Here is a 16508-nt window from a genome sequence, read left to right as displayed (position 1 = left end):
CCACCTTGTCAGGAGAAAAGGATACAGAGTCCAGGGACAGTTGGGTGCAACTGGGTAAAGTGGGTAGAGATAGTGATGGGTTTAGGACACACGATTTAGCTGCAAACACCGAGTTTAGACATTCAGCTTTATCACGTGTGGAATCAGCAGTGCGGCCATTTGAGGTAAGGGAGGGGATGGAGGGGGAACATACACCAGAAACAGATTTGATTAAACGCCACCAAGATTTTGAGGAGGGAGAGAGGTTTGAGAGTTCAGACTTGAGATGAGAAAGATGTTGTTTTCTGGCTCTCCTGAGGGTAGATACACACTTGTTCCGAGCTTTGTGGAAAGAACTGAGATTGCCCTCAGTTGGGTTTGCTTTCCATGAGGCAAAGGCAAGTTGTTTCAGGACAACTGCCTCGCCACAAGCTTCAGTAAACCAAGGGCGGGAGGTAGGGTAGGACAACTGAACACGAGAGGGGATAAATCTGTGCATGAGGGAGAGCAAGTTTCTTTGAAAGAATTCCCAGGATGAGTTGATGTTTGAGAAAGTAGTGATAGGAGACCAGTCTATAAGTTTGATGGCTGCTCGGGGACCCTGCCAGTCGGCTTGAGTGAAATGCCAGACTCGACGGCGGTGAGGTGGTTCTCTGATAACAGCCAGAGAGATGTCCACTTTGACAAGGACGTGGTCAGAAGAACCAATTGGAGCGAAGGAAGAGCAGCAGATATTGTCAGGGAAATTTGTCAAAATCAGATCCAGAAGAGATGGAGTACCATTGGTTGAGATCCGGGTCGGGAAGTTGACTGATTGAGTCAGTCCCAATGAGTCGCAGAAAGCTTTTGCTGAGGTGCCATGGCAGGTGAGAGAGGTACCCACACCTAGCCAACTGGCGTGATGACAATTGAAGTCACCACATAAGAGGAAGAGAGAGTTTGGATGAGAAGATAGAAGATGGTCCATGTTTTCGGATAGTGAGATGTAGATGGAGTCATCACTGTTCGGTGGACGGTACAGTACACATATAAACATGAGGTGGGAGTGGAGGGGAAGCCGAAGCCAGAGGTATTCCTGGGGGTGTGGGGGAGTGAGAGCAGTACATGGAGAGTGAGGAATAGAGTCTTTGATGAAGAGAGCAACACCTCCACCAGGACGAGGCTCAGGTCTGTCATACCGTAAGAGGGAGTAGCCAGGGAGAGATACTTGGGAGTCAGACACGTGACACTTGGGACACTTGGGAGTCAGGCTTGGTACACACACGTACACAGACATAGACGTACACACACTTCTCCTTTAGATCATGGAATGTGTGGCTGATTTATTTATTTTTAGACAGTGGGTGCGGTTTGGCTTGTATGATATAGCTCTATACTACCCTTGCAGGCAACACATTAATCGAGCCATGCTGATAAATTATTTAGAGTAAAGGTGAATTGTATACATTGCTCCTTCCCATTGGAAGGAAAGTTTTCTTTTGTCAACCATTTGCCCCCTCTTTCTATTCAGGTTCTTCCATGCAAAGACTAAACCAAGAATTGCCTAGTAGTGTGTGCTTGGCTGGAACTTCTCAACTGTGGAACAGAGACGTTGATGTGTCTGACTGGGAAGTGGGAAACTTGAGCGGAGGTCGGCATGATATATGGAGACCTCAGGACATTGGTGAGTGAAATGAAATGTCCATCCACGACCTCAAACTGCTTAGCAAAAGGGATTTCTCAGTTGACTTTGCTTTTGATGTCCTACTCAGCTGTTGATTTTATGAAAGATGTAATGTGTTTGTATGTCCACTATCATGTCAAGCAGGTTGTGTAGCAAAATATAACCCCACATGTTATGATTGACTTTTCAGCTTCATACACATTCTATGATTGATGAACTAAATTGGGCAGAATAATGCATCAAATAGGTGAAATATATCTAGCACCATCCCCCATAAAATACATGGGGGTGCCCTTCCGTCATCGCCCTCGTTAAAAAAAAAAACGCATGGAGGGAGGTGAAAAAATCAACGTTTTAAAAATTGGCCCTCCGTCAGTGACCACCAATATAAATATATCAGGCACTCAATCCTGTTGTTTTTATCCCCTGCCACATGGCGGAAGGGGGATATTGTTGTCACCCAGGTCGTCCGGCTGTCCGTCCGTCAACATTTATAGCTGTGAGTGCGATAACTCATAAACTGTTCACCATATCAATTTGAAATTTTGGTCACACATGTACCACCTGAAAAGGAAGAACCCTATTGATTTTGGGCATGGCCAGATCCAAGATGGCCGACTGGGGTGGCCATCTTGAAATTTGTTTTTTTTCGCCATATCGATTTGAAATTTGAGTCACACATGTACCACCTGAAAAGGAAGAACCCTATTGATTTTGGGCGTGGCCGGATCCAAGATGGCCGACTGGGGTGGCCATCTTGAAAAAAATGTTTTTTGTAATAAATGGAAAACCGCTTATCTGATTTCAATTATTTTTGGTTACTACGTTCCTCACCCCTGGAGTACTTTTAGAGATGATGACCAAATGGTGTCTTGTTTCCAATTCACCTCCCTCATTATCTGGAATATGTATGACCTTTTTCATTCAATGGCGGGGGATTCCCTATCTCTGATGGTATATTTCTCATTTACTGCACTGCAGTTCAATTTGTGAGATAAGCTCCGATTCATTTTCATTTCATCCAAAATTGTTAAAATATTGCTGTTTATGGGCACTGCTCCATGAATAGTAATGTCAAAACAGAGGAAAATAAAAAATAAAAACGTTGGTAAATACAAAATGCATTCGGACAAAGAATGTGAATCTGTTTTGAGAAATTAAGAGTGAGACCCTCTTCATTGGGCATGAATCATTAACTGGAATGTCATAGGTGCATCTGATGTCGGAGGCATGCCAGAACTCGTAGGTATTTTTCTGAATTGCCGTATTTCTTTATAGCTGCTAAATACTTGTACATGGAGTCGTAATATTGTATGTTGACTGATTATGGTGCAGAATGATGACATGTGACAGACATTGACATGAAGTTGTGGGTCACTGTAGTGTCATGATGTAATGGAGTGTTGTGTTGCTGTTTCTGGAGTTAAGAGTAACAAAGTATACTGCATGGCCAAAAGTATATGGACACCGCTTCTAATTAGTGGATTTGGCTGTTTCAGCTACACCCATTGCTGACAAGTGCATAAAATCAAGCACACAGCCATGCAATCTCCATAGACAAACATTGGCAGTAGAATACGCCGTACTGAAGAGCTCAGTGACTTTCAACATGGCACCGTCATCGGATGCACCTTTCCAACAAGTCAGTTCATCAAATTTCTGCCCTGTTAGAACTGTCCCGGTCAACCGTAAATGCTGTTATTGTGAAGTGGAAATGTCTTGGAGCAACAACAGCTCAGCCACGAAGTGGTAGGCCACACAAGCTCGCAGAATTGGACCGTCGAGTGCTGAAGCGCATAGCGTGGAAAATCGTCTGTCGTCATTTGCAACACTCACTACCGAGTTCCAAACTGACTCTGGAAGCAACATCAGCACAAGCACTGTTCGTTGAGAGCTTCATGAAATAGGTTTCCATGGCCAAGCAGCTGCACACAAACTTAGGATCCCCATGCGCAATGCCAAGCATCGGCGCGAGTGGTGTAAAGCTCACCGCCATTGGACTCTGGAGCAGTGGAAACATGTTCTCTGGAGTGATGAATCACGCTTCACCATCTGGCAGTCCAACGGATTAATCTGGGTTTGGTGGATGCCAGGAGAATGCTACGTGCCTGAATGCATAGTGCCAACTGTAAAGTTTGGTGGAGGAGGAATAATGTTCTGGGGCTGTTTTTCATGGTTTGGGCTAGGCTCCTTGGTTCCAGTGAAGGGAAATCTTAACGCAACAGCATACAATGACATTCTAGATGATTCTGTTCTTCCAACTTTGTGGCAACAGTTTGGGGAAGACCCTTTCCTCTTTCACCATGACAATGCTCCCGTGCACACAGCGAGGTCCATACAGAAATGGTTTGTTGATATCTGTGTAAGAACTTGAGTGGCCTGCACAGAGCCCTGGCCTCAACCCCATCGAACACCTTTGGGATGAATTGGAATGCCAACTGCGAGCCAGATCTAATCACCCAACATCACTGCCCGACTTCACGAATGCTCTTGTGGCTGAATAGAAACAAATCACCAAAGCAATGTTCCAACATCTCGTGGAAAGCTTTCCCAGAAGAGTGGAGGCTGTCATTGCACCAAAGAGGGGACCAACTCCATATACAAAGCCCATGATTTGGGAATGAGATGTTGGACGAGCAGGTGTCCACTTACTTTTGGCCATGCAGGACATGTTTAATCACTGATTACATGTTAAAACCCTCGTTCACTCCACCCCTTCCCACCCCAATCCCTCCTCCTTCCAAATTTCCAGTTTCCCTCCTGAGACTTCCCTCAATATCCATTTTGTCCACCCCATGCATCTTCTCCTGCCTCCCATTCCTCCCGGCACCCATTGTTTGCCCCCCCCCCTTTGTCTTGGCCTTTGGCTCTGCTGTTGCTTTAACCTGTTCCGTCCTGATGCAGTCAGTGTACTCGTACTGTCATAGCCAAAAATATTGGCACCCTTTCACTTTTTTCAAATAATGCACCATTTCTTCCAGAAAATTGTTGAAAATTTTAAAATCTTTTGGTGTCCACATATGTATTTCTTTGGTTTGCAGTGGGACAAAACAAATAAAGCTGTAAAAAAAATTACTCTTTTAGCTTATTCCACAAATCCTAAAATGCACTGGACAATATTGGCACCTTTCAGAAGTTGTTCGAAATAATTAGATTTCAAGCAGGTGATTCTTATTTACTTTGGAATTGAACTCACCTGTGGTGAGTTGCAGGTGCCTGCAATATAAAAATCACTCATTCAACAAGTTTGAATCGAGAAAAGGAATCATTCTGCTGTTTTGTGTCATTATGTACCGCAATGAGCATGGAGAAAAGAAAGAATACCAGAGAATTGTCCGAGGATGTCAGACGCAAGATTTTAGCCAAGCATGGACAATCTCAAAGCTACAAGTCCATCTCCAAAGATCTTGACGTTCCTGTGTTCACTGTATGCAATGTCAGGAAGTTTAAGGCCCATGGCACTATCCAACCTCCCTGGACGTGGCGGCAAAAGAAAACTTGATCGAAGATTGTCGCGAAGGGGTGTTCAAATGGTGGAGAAAGCACTTCGATCAACTGCCAAACGCATTCAAGCTGACCTTCAGACACAAGGTATGACAGTTTCAACCCACACCATCTGTTACCAACTCAATGAAAGGGGGTTCTATGGTAGGAGACCCAGGAGAATCCCACTGCTGAGAGAGAGACATAAGAAAGCTGGACTGGAGTTTGCCAAAATGCAAGCCAGCATCCTTCTGGGAGAATGTCCTGTGGACAGATGAGACAAAAATTAGAGCTTTTTGGGAAAGCACATCATCTCTATGTTTACAGAAAACAGAATGAAGCCTTCAAAGAAAAGAACACCTTCCCTACAGTCAAACATGGAGGATGTTCAGTGATGTTTTGAGGTTACTGGGTGCCTTGAATGTGTGCATGGCATCATGAAATCAGGAGATAACAAGGTATTTTGGAGCACAATGTTCAACCCAGTGTCAGGAAGCTGGGTCTCTGTTGAAGGTCATGGGTCTTGCAGCAGGACAAGGACCCCAAACATACTTTTAAAACAACCCAGGAATGGTTCAAGCCAAAATGCTGGACTGTTCTGAAGTGGCCAGCAATGAGTGCAGATCTAAATCCCAATGAACACCTGTGGGGAGATCTGAAAACAACAGTTGGGAGAATGCTCAAGTCCAGGGTGTCAATTTTGTCAACCCCATTTATTTTTCTTTTCTGATTTAAAAGGATATATTAAGTTCTGAATGAAAAACAAAGGTTCTGTCTTGTAGCAGTGAAATGAAGAATTGTGGAGACAAAAAGACTTGTCAATTTCAACTTATTTTTTGAGAAAATTGGGAGTTATTTGAAAAAAGTGCAAGTCTGCCAATATTTTTGGCCATGACTGAAGGAGCTCTTCCATGAGCCTTCACTATCTATAAAAATGAACAAAACATAATGTTAGTTTACATTGAAAAGTTGCTCCCATTGGCCTGAAAAGAGCCCCCAAAAATACTTCACAGGGGCACTTTTTAGAAGAATCTTTCAAAACAACCTCTGGAAAAAAATTCATTTATTTTTACCCCTGTGTGGTACACTTGCCAACATTTGTGAGATATGGTTGGATTGTATTACGTAGCAATGTGTTTTATTACATTTCCGAGCCACATAAGACATGCTTGTACTCCTCCAAACACCCACTCCAAGTTTGAAGGCTTTAAATTACATAAGGTGCTCGTTGACAGCCCTTACCAGGAGCAACTATTGGCTATTTGAGTGTAAAAAAAAAAAAATGCATCTGTTAGTCAAAGCTGTCAGACTCATCGTTCCTTTCGCCTGCTATCGATGAATAACTGGAGTGCAGCTGACTCCATGCTTGTAAAATAGGAAACGTGCTTGTATACCTTGATGATTACCAAATAAACGTGTATTTTCCTCAAATGTTTTAACAGAGCCTTCAACCATGCTGTACTACTACAAATGATGTGCGACTGAGCTATGAAGTACTTGCATCTCAACGTCTGGTTATAGTATAAGACATCTTACGTTTAGTTTGAAGTGATATATACCGTAGTAATATTTAAGTTTGAACTATTAAATATTGTTTCGGTGTGTGTGTATATATATATATATATATATATATATATATATATATATATATATATATATATATATATATATATATATATATATATATATATATATATATATATATATATATATATATATATATATATATATTACTTCATAGTTTTTGATCTCTCCTCTGCACTGAGGCACATTGCTGGACAGCATTCCAGCACTAAAAGTTGCATAATTAATAGCTTCGTGCAATGTGCCTCTGCTGCACTCATATATGCAAATCTCTCATAGCTACTTGTGATTCAGTTTTGGGAAAAACATATTTCTCAGAGCATTAACTATTGAAGGTATTTATGCTGCAAAACATGCTCGGAGTCTTCTCTTTATTACTATATATATATATATATATATATATATATATATATATATATATATATATATATATATATATATATATATATATATATATATATATATATATATATATATATATATATATATATACACACACACACATATACATACACACACACACATACACATACGCATACATATGCGCATACATATACGCATACATATACGCATACATATACGCATACATATACGCATACACGCATACACGCATACACGCATACACACATACACACACATACACACACATACACATACATACACACACATACACACACATACACACACACATACACATACACATACACATACACACACATACACACACATACATACACACACATACACACACATACACACACACACATACACACACATACACACACACACATACACACACATACACACACATACACACACATACACACACATACACACACATACACACACATACACACACATACACACACATACACACACATACACACATACACATTTTTTTTTTTTTTGTCAAATATTTTGCTATTTTTAACTTTGCTGTCATTGCATCGTAAAATCACATTTTTCAAAATGCACAAAGGGTAATAGTAGTTCTGCTCATTCTCTATTTCTGTTACTCTGCCTGAAGGGCATATTCGATGCTTCCTTAGCCTCTTAGCAATACACTCGGTGGTTTGCCATTGCCTTCCCAGTGGTCGTCAGGACAGGTGTTTGGAATTTTGCCAGGTTTCCAGAGAAAGCTCACCTATTTTTCGTGAAGAACACCTTAGGATCTTTAATGTCAGCAGACAGGACATCCAGTATAACATCCACCCAAGGGACGTCATACACAGTAATCAATCGCCCTACCTGTGAAATACTGGGATGACAGTTTATAGCTGAGTCTGAGTTCGAACCCAGACAGCTTATTTGCGAGTCGTCATCATCATCTCAATCATCATTTATCATCTCAATAATCATAATCATCCTCTCAATAATCATCATCTATCATCTCAATCATCATCATCATAATCATCTCAATCTTCATCCACAGTTCATTCCTTTACTTGGTGTATTGCATGCTTAAGAAACTGAAGGCAGATCGAATCTCTCTACCCTCCAATGCTTGTCTATCTTAATCTTACATGCCCTAATTAGTGAGATGTGGTGTTGCATTACCTTGTCTTGAAGGTATAATCACGATTGATTTTTGTTGTTTACCATTTTATTAGTTTATTATACAAATCTCGATACAGCTATGAGCTGTCATTCCGGTGTTTAACAGGCAGGATGATTCATCAACATACGCCGGATGGATATTAAACGTGATTCTCATGTGCCAGCATTAGTCGGTGGACGTTGAGTATCTCGCAGTGTCCGTGAAGAGTAAGCGAGCTATCACCCATGCCCTGAATGACTCAAATTCCTGCCCTAACCAGCAGGGGCCACCATCAGCGGTACAGTCATGCTACCAGCAATGATGCAAACCAGCCACCACAGGCTGCACATGAAATGATGATCATACTGGCCTCTTCAGACTGAACAAGGATTTTGTTCTACACCTTGTCACATTAAGATTAACTCTATAATCTATCCATCAAGGTTGACAATTTCCTGATTCTGCTTTGGACCACCTTGAAAGTTTGATTGTATGAGGGCATGTTAAAAAGTGATGCCTCCTCTTATTTTTCTCCAAAAATGGTAAATGTATTCTAATGAACCACAGATACAAACATGAATCTTTTATTCCACCATGGTACAGATTTATTTCTCCGTATAATCACCACTGCGGTACACACATTTCTGCCAATGTTCAAATACTTTTGTGATGCTGTCACGATGGAACTGTGCATCCTGCTGACTTAACCAGCGGTTCAAAGCGGTCATGACATCGTCTGAAGAAAAATATTCTCCACGAAGGTGTTCCTAAAAGAGGATCCCAAATGCTCAGACCACCTCGTCACTCATCTATCCTTTGATACCCTAAAATAGATGTCTCTTTCCGATTTCCAAATTGTAAATTCTGTAAATTTGCAATTCAAAGTCGATCTTCTTCTTCAGATTAGCTATGACAAAATAACGGAGTTGACAGCCACATTTGTACTGTCTCCAAGTTACATCACGGTAAGATTTTACTCAAATGGCGAATGATTTTCGATTTTCCACAAATATGCAGAGTTGATGCGTCCTTGGTGCTTGTATAGTAATACAAACCGAGATGGTTTCATGCTTCACCAATGGCCGAAAGGCCCTAAGTTTGCTGGAAATTGGACGAGGTTTGTCCGAAATACCCACGTGTGGCTCGGGCCTACAAAATGTTCACTTTTGTGCAAGGGACATTTCAGAGCACTGTTATGAAACAATAGAGATGGCTAGATCTTGTAGTTATCCACCACGATTGAGAGAGGATGCCATCTCCACAATTAAGCAGAAGAAATAGCTGTTGCTCGAAACTGAAACGCCATCTCTATTGAGCTACCAGCATATGTACACGGACAATTTGAGCAGTGATTCAAACAGTTGTTGCCATTGCCTGGCAGTTACCACAAGAGCATCAGAAAGATAATTATCCATAAACACAAATTTCTGCAAGGAAAATGAACTACCATCTATCGTGGAGAGAAAATATATGGATGTATAAACATTTACTCCTCCAAGAGGATTTGAGTGAGGATGCTAAAACTTTCAGGGTACCCCCATCTCCAGCACTGCCCCCCCTCCACAATCCCCCCTCAACCATCACCCAAACAAGAGCCACCACCACCCCACACCCCCCCCACAATAACCACCACTATCCCACACCCCATCCACCTGCCCCGCTTCTCCACAATCCCCCATCCACTGGGGAGGGACATCGAAACCTCATGGACATGACGGTGGGACACGGCACGGACACGAATGGCGTTCGGGAAAAGTACTGAACGGGGCGATTCCATAACATAGAAGACACCTGGTCAACCTGCGGTGTTGGAACAAAGCATTCGTCGCCCATTTTGTCTGTGTGTGATGATTTTGTCAATGCTGTCAAGCAATCATGGGTATTTCTGCTCGAGTAATATATAAACCAATTTATCAATTGATGCAAAATCCCTCCCTTTTAAACAGTGAATCGAATGGAAAAATCAAACGTACCAATCTGTAGTTAACATGTGACCAGCGTTTTGAGGTTTTTAACACATCCATCGTCACTTTCACCTTCTTCCTCTGAATAGCTCACACAAGGCTTGAAACGATACAGCTCCACAATTCCCGCAAAAGCATTTCCATTACGAATTTTGTCTCCTACTATTCTTTCAAAGTCCCACTGATCACTTTCATCATACTGAGAACCTTCAGACTTGCTAATGACAGTGGGATCAGTATCTGAATCCGAGCTCGACATGCACCGTTTCTTCATGTAAAGCTGCCGTTCTGATCAATATGGCTTCCAGATGTGATGTCACTGATGAAATACAAAATCGACACTTTGTGATTGGCAAAAAAATTCAAATGTATACTTTTTCCCCCTTCAAGTTAGGCTGATCAATTCTCAATGGTTTTCAAAATATATATACATTCATGCGCCACTTAACGACGTTCTGGGCAACGACGGATCGCATATACGACGGATCTGCCAGCTCTGAAAAAAAAAAAAATGTAGCTGAAAAATTCCTATCGCCGAGTGATGTTGCCGACGTAGCGCTGCCAATCATATAAAAATAGCACATACAATTATGTACGCTGTACAGTACATAATACTTCATAATGATAATAAACGATAGTGTGGCCCTGTTATAATGCGATCGTTGAGGTCCATAAAATGTCATCGCGAAAAAAGCAGGGTCGTGCTAAATCGGGATTCAAGGAAATTGGCTTTCAAACTGAACCAATGTTTGCACGTTTACCTTCTCGCAAGTAAATTACCTTTGAATTAAAGAATTCCACGAATAAATCGTTGTTGCAGTCGAAATTAAAACACAAATTTCTTTTTGGTGAAGCTTTTCATGTTGTTAAAACAATCGCACTGTTCCGAAAATATATATCACAATTGACAGGAGCTCGTTTCTTCATTTATAAATTATAACATCGATGCAATAATTACGTATTTATAAAATCCAAACGCTATTTATTCATCTTTCTATAATCGATGCGAGAGGAGATTGTAAGCTGCTGCTAACAACACCGATGGCCGTCATGAACAGCACAAAGGTAAAACTAACGTGTCTTCAGTCTCTCTTGGATGGGTGTTACAATTGCCGACAGTATTCAGTACAGTAACATGCTGTACAGGTTTGTATCCGAGGAGCAATAGGCTATACCATACAGCCGAGGTGTGTAGTTTTGTGGAAGTAAGATGTTCGAAAACGAAAAAAAAAAATGATGTTCGCACAACGACGATGTCGCTTAACGACGCGTTTCTCAGAACGTAACCCTGTCGTTAAGTGGCGCATGACTGTATATATGTGTATATATATGTGTGTGTATATATATATGTATATGTATATATATATATATATATATATATTTTGTTTGAGGAAGGGTGAAAATCTTACGGAGCCAAGTCAGGGCTGATGATCCTTTATGGCAGTACTCCATTGACCATCTCTTGCACTCACGATCGTAATGGTGCACCCAACTCTATTCTCCAGTGTTTCACTGATTGACGTAGCATTGAGACATCTCGCCAGAATCACGAAACTTTGCACCCTTTGGCAAGAAGAACTAATGTGATTACTGTGCTTTGTTTCTTTCGAATATATTTATCTGTTTTGGAAAAAAATAATAGGAGGTATTACTCTTCAACACGCCCTTGTACCCAAGTAAATTCCATAGGTACTTTTTATCAATGACATCCTTCGATTTGTACAACCAACAATCATTTTAAACATAGTATCCTCGTGAATCCCCGTCTCTCCCCTCTCCCGATGTGCAACTTGAAGTTTATCTCGATTGTATTTACAACTGGTGTTTTTGTTTCCCAAATTAAACTCTGCATCACAGCATTTTCACCTTTTTTTACACTATCGCTGCCTGTGTGCTGGCCACCATTTTAGAAAATCATTGGTTTTCTTGCTGTCCTTTGCTTTCACTCCTGAGTTTGTCTTTCAAATTTCTCTCCTGTTATTCTCAATATTGTACCTTTTAGAATGTGATGCAAGGATAATTGATGGAGAGGCATCCATGCATTGTGTTTTTCTGCTTTCATTTCTGGAATTCACCTTGGCAAGTCTTTAATTATACCCCCCCCATTCTTTAATTGCTCCTTTGATAGCAATGTTGATGTTGGGTATCAATTACTCAGATTTCTTCCTATTCATGAGTTTTGATCGTGTATTACTTCCCATGCAGGAACTGATCAGGGAGATACCTCTTTGCACGTGGCACAAGGGGCCCGCCCACGACGGCTATACACGCGCCTTGGCCAACGGGTCTCCCACACACTTCAAAATGGTTCTGCAAATTCATCCGCATCCACACCCTTGGATAGGAACAACCCAGGAACCAGTTGCCCTTCGAGCCAAAGGCCAAGCCATGCATGTGGAGGAACTACTCATACATATGGTACTCGTGAACAGCTCTGGGTGCCGCATCATAGCAGCTATCCACTGCTAGGCCTAGAGGAAAGAACTGAATCATCTTTAACTACACAGGTCGGAAGAACGAACAGACGCCCTTCTCGATTGAGTTTTGGCTCAGTTGGTGGTCGGCGAGCTTCTGATGGCCAAGGATATGTATGGCAAGATCAAGAGGTTGTAGATCAGGATATGTCTCGCTCATCTGCTACTTATAGAAATTGTACCTCTCCAGAAGAGTCAGACGGTGATGCTTTTGTTTTCTCAAGAGAGTTCAGAAGGTCAAATGCTTTTTCTTTTAGGGGACTTTATTCACAGGCTGAAGATGCGGCCTCCCATACAGATCGGTTTGCGAGGTGGTCACTGGCAGGTCCAGAATCTGGCATGCAAAGCAGGCCTGATGCAGAAAGTGTGGACCAGGGAGATGGATATGGTTGGCGAAGGACAAGAAGTCACAGATTTCAACCATTGCAGGGCAGAAGCAGTGGCTGGAGTGCATTCCCCAGGTCTTCACCATCTGAAAATGCTGTGAGACGAAATTGGAGTGATGCAACAAATATTCAAGCTGAAAGGGAAAGGCAGCCCCAAGGGCATCGTGTTCGACGTTGGCGATTTCAAACAGATTCTCTTCTTGAAACAGAAAGGCAGCACTTTACAAGGATTGATACCCAGGGTGAACCAGCAGAGGTGAATGCATTCTCATCCTCAAGAGAACCATTGAGACCACCGTTGTGGCCAAGAAGCCGTAGATTCGAACTATTGGGTTTTCCTAACCCAGGCTTTGATGAATCTCCAACGCGCCAACAAGATGTCGGCCTTGACGCGTCTCCGTTATTGGCTTCTGCTGCATCTGCTTCTGGTCAGAGCAGCCCAGTTCTGCTTGATTCTCCATCATTTGAGGAGCTGTGCTCAGAGGAACCTTTCATTCATCGCTTGCCTCTCGGAATGACCTTTGAAGCCGATATATCTCAGAGCGCATCTGCATCAGGTCCACAGTCATCAAGTTCTGCACAAAGATCAGAAGGTGCAAGGGATGATGGAAACACATCATCCTCTACCACATCTATATCTCATCACCGTGCAGAGTCTCCTGTCTTTAGCTTGCTTTCTGTTGGGGGTCAAAGACTTTGGCTGTCACATGCCCATCACCGTGCTCTGGAAAGTGAAGTTGGGTTACCCGATGAGAATGTGAACGTTTCTCCAGGAGGTGATGAAAACAAAGAAGGTGCATGTCCATCTCATTCACGTGATCCAGAAAGGCTGAGGCAAATCCAAGAGAGGTGGGTCCAAAACGTTAATATAATACGTTTTTAATTATTAAAAGTGAAGGGAAAGCATTATATTTGTCATTGTAAGACAGCCAGCATTCACACAATTGTGAGTCAAGGCAAATGTTGTGGCCAGTTCTTCTTTCCGGCAAAGGGGATTTGTTAATTCATTGAATTTTTAAAAATCTTTTGTGTTTTTGAATTGACTTGTACATGACACGGAAATGTCTCGAAGCATTTTGCGTGAACACCGTGGGCAATAACATGAAATGGAGACATCGAAACGATTAAGAACCCGAAGCTACTGTATTGTGAAAAAAGTTCTCCGATGACATCCATCAGGGATACAACTTCTGATTGTTTCCTTGCATGAATATTAATTGATCAAAATTGTCAGTGCAGTGAGCATGACCAGTCGGGGAATATATTCATGATTGGACTCTTGCTGTGTACCAGGTGAGAAGTTTGATTACACGGGGTTCTCAACATTTTGTAGATGCATCTGAATCCCAAATCGTGCTTTTCTCTTCTCAATGTATTTGGCAATTTTGATGACTCAAATATTTTGCAAAATATGAGATGGATTAGTGTAATTATGCTTCGGGAAAACTGCAAGGCACCACATGGTGGTATCACATTGCAGTGATTGAGTTGGAACTATGGTACTGTTGTGATTTTTGTCTGTCAGACTCTTGCAGGAGGAATCCGATGAGGAGGAGGGTGACATTTGCCGCATCTGCCAAACTGGGATGGTATTGGAGGAGAACCCGCTTTTGACACCTTGTGGCTGCACTGGCAGCTTGCACTTTGTCCATCAGGCATGCATGATGCGTTGGCTTGAAGCCAAAATAAAGGCTGGTGAGTCTCAGATTCTGCAACTATTTATTCTCCCTTCTCCCACCCCCTCTGACTTGACACACTTTTGCTCTCTTTTGTATAATCTTTATATCAAATCCTCATTGCATTTGTTTTTGCTGTGGCTTCACAAAAAATGTTAATTAAACGCACCGATTGTGTTTTTTTGTTTTATTAAATATATATATTTTTAAACTACTTAAAAAAATCTAAAATGTATTGTAGGCTTAAGCAAGTACTGTAATTCTGATTTTTTTTTTTTTTTGGGGGGGGGGGGTGGTTGTTTTAAAAACATCCGCTTTTAAGGTGCTGTCTCTATTGGCACCCTTGCACTTTTTCAAATAATTCCCTATTTCTTCCAGAAAATTGTTGAAATCAAAAAATATTTTGGTATCCACATGTGTATTTCTTTGGTTTGCAGTGGAACAAAACAAAAGAAGCTGAACAAATCACTAAATCTTAGCTTATTCCACACACAAATCCGAAAATGGCCCAGACAATATTATTGGCACCTTTTAGAAGTTTGAAATAATTAGATTTCAAGCAGGTGATTCTCCTTTACTTTTGGAAATGAACTCACCTGTGGTGAGTTGCAGGTGCCTGCAATATAAAAATCACTCATTCAACCAGTTTGAATTGAGAAAAGGAGTCATTCTGCTGTTTTTGTGTCACTGTATGTACAACAATGAGCATGGAGAAAAGAAAACCCTGGAATTAATTGTCTGAGGAGGTCAGACACAAGATTGTCACCATCTTTGGACAATCTCAAGGTGACATGTCCAGCTCCAGAGGTCTTGATGTTCCTGTGTCCACCGTACGCAATATCAGGAAGTTTAAGGCCCATGGCACTGCAGCCAACCTCCCTGGACGTGGCCGCAAGAGAAAACTTGATCGAAGATTGCAGCAAAGGATTGTTTGAATGGTGGAGAAAGCACCTCAATCAACTGCCAAACAGATTCAAGCTGACCTTCCGACACAAGGTACGACAGTTTCAACCCACACCATCTGTCGCCAACTCGATGAAAGGGGGTTCTATGGTTGGAGACCCAGGAGAATCCCATTGCTGAGAGAGATATAAGAATGCCCGACTGGAGTTTGCCAAAACACACCTGAAGAAGCAAACATCCTTTTTGGAGAATGTTCTATGGACAGAGGAGACCAAATTAGAGCTTTTTCGTTTACAGAAGCTCTATGTTTACAGAAAACAAAATTAAGCCTTCAAAGAAATGAACACCTTCCCTTCAGTCAAACATGGAGGAGGTTCAGTGATTTTTTTTTTTTTTTTTTTTTTTTTTTTTTTTTTAGGGTTGCTGTTCTGCGTCTGGCACTGGGTGCCTTTGAATTTGTGCATGGCATCATGAAACTTGATGGTATTCAGAGAATACCTACCCTGGGTCAGTGGTTTTGGAGATATTGAGATGCAATGTTTTTTTGGTTTTTCCAAAGATGGTATCTGTACCACATGAACTATGACCTCATGTTTATTTATTAAAATATTCTTCAGGAGGAGGTGCTCCTTTGGTGAAAATTTCATGTCCTACAGATCAATGGTTGCTGAGAAGAAAAAAAATTCATAATGATCGGATAAGTGTTGTGCTTGTCAAATAATGACATCATTAACATAGCTTATTCCCCAATGGGGAGTAGTGGCGTGCGCCTGTAATCAGGCTACTCGGAGGCTTGGGTTGGAGGATTGCTTGAGGACAGGAGCTCTGTGCTGGGGCCGTGCTATGAGAGGGTGTAGGG

At 41.7% G+C, this 16508-nt stretch overlaps 1 protein-coding gene across 1 annotated transcript in view; it reads left to right on the top strand.

Annotated features, from left to right (window-relative positions):
* Window positions 1-16508, top strand: part of MARCHF7 (membrane associated ring-CH-type finger 7) — a 287445-nt gene that overhangs the window by 47821 nt on the left and 223116 nt on the right. The window contains exons 5-7 of the mRNA XM_085872142.1: window positions 1490-1642; window positions 12416-13919; window positions 14596-14765. Coding sequence (XP_085728268.1) covers window positions 1490-1642; window positions 12416-13919; window positions 14596-14765 — 1827 coding nt within the window. The remainder of the gene's footprint in view (window positions 1-1489; window positions 1643-12415; window positions 13920-14595; window positions 14766-16508) is intronic.

This window comes from Eptatretus burgeri, chromosome 3 (genome assembly GCF_056783735.1).
Source record: "Eptatretus burgeri isolate ZD-2024b chromosome 3, Ebu_testis_v1, whole genome shotgun sequence".
NCBI classification, from domain to species: domain Eukaryota; kingdom Metazoa; phylum Chordata; class Myxini; order Myxiniformes; family Myxinidae; genus Eptatretus; species Eptatretus burgeri.
Note: the sequence above shows the minus strand (reverse complement) of the source record. Positions and strands in the feature narration are given on the sequence as shown.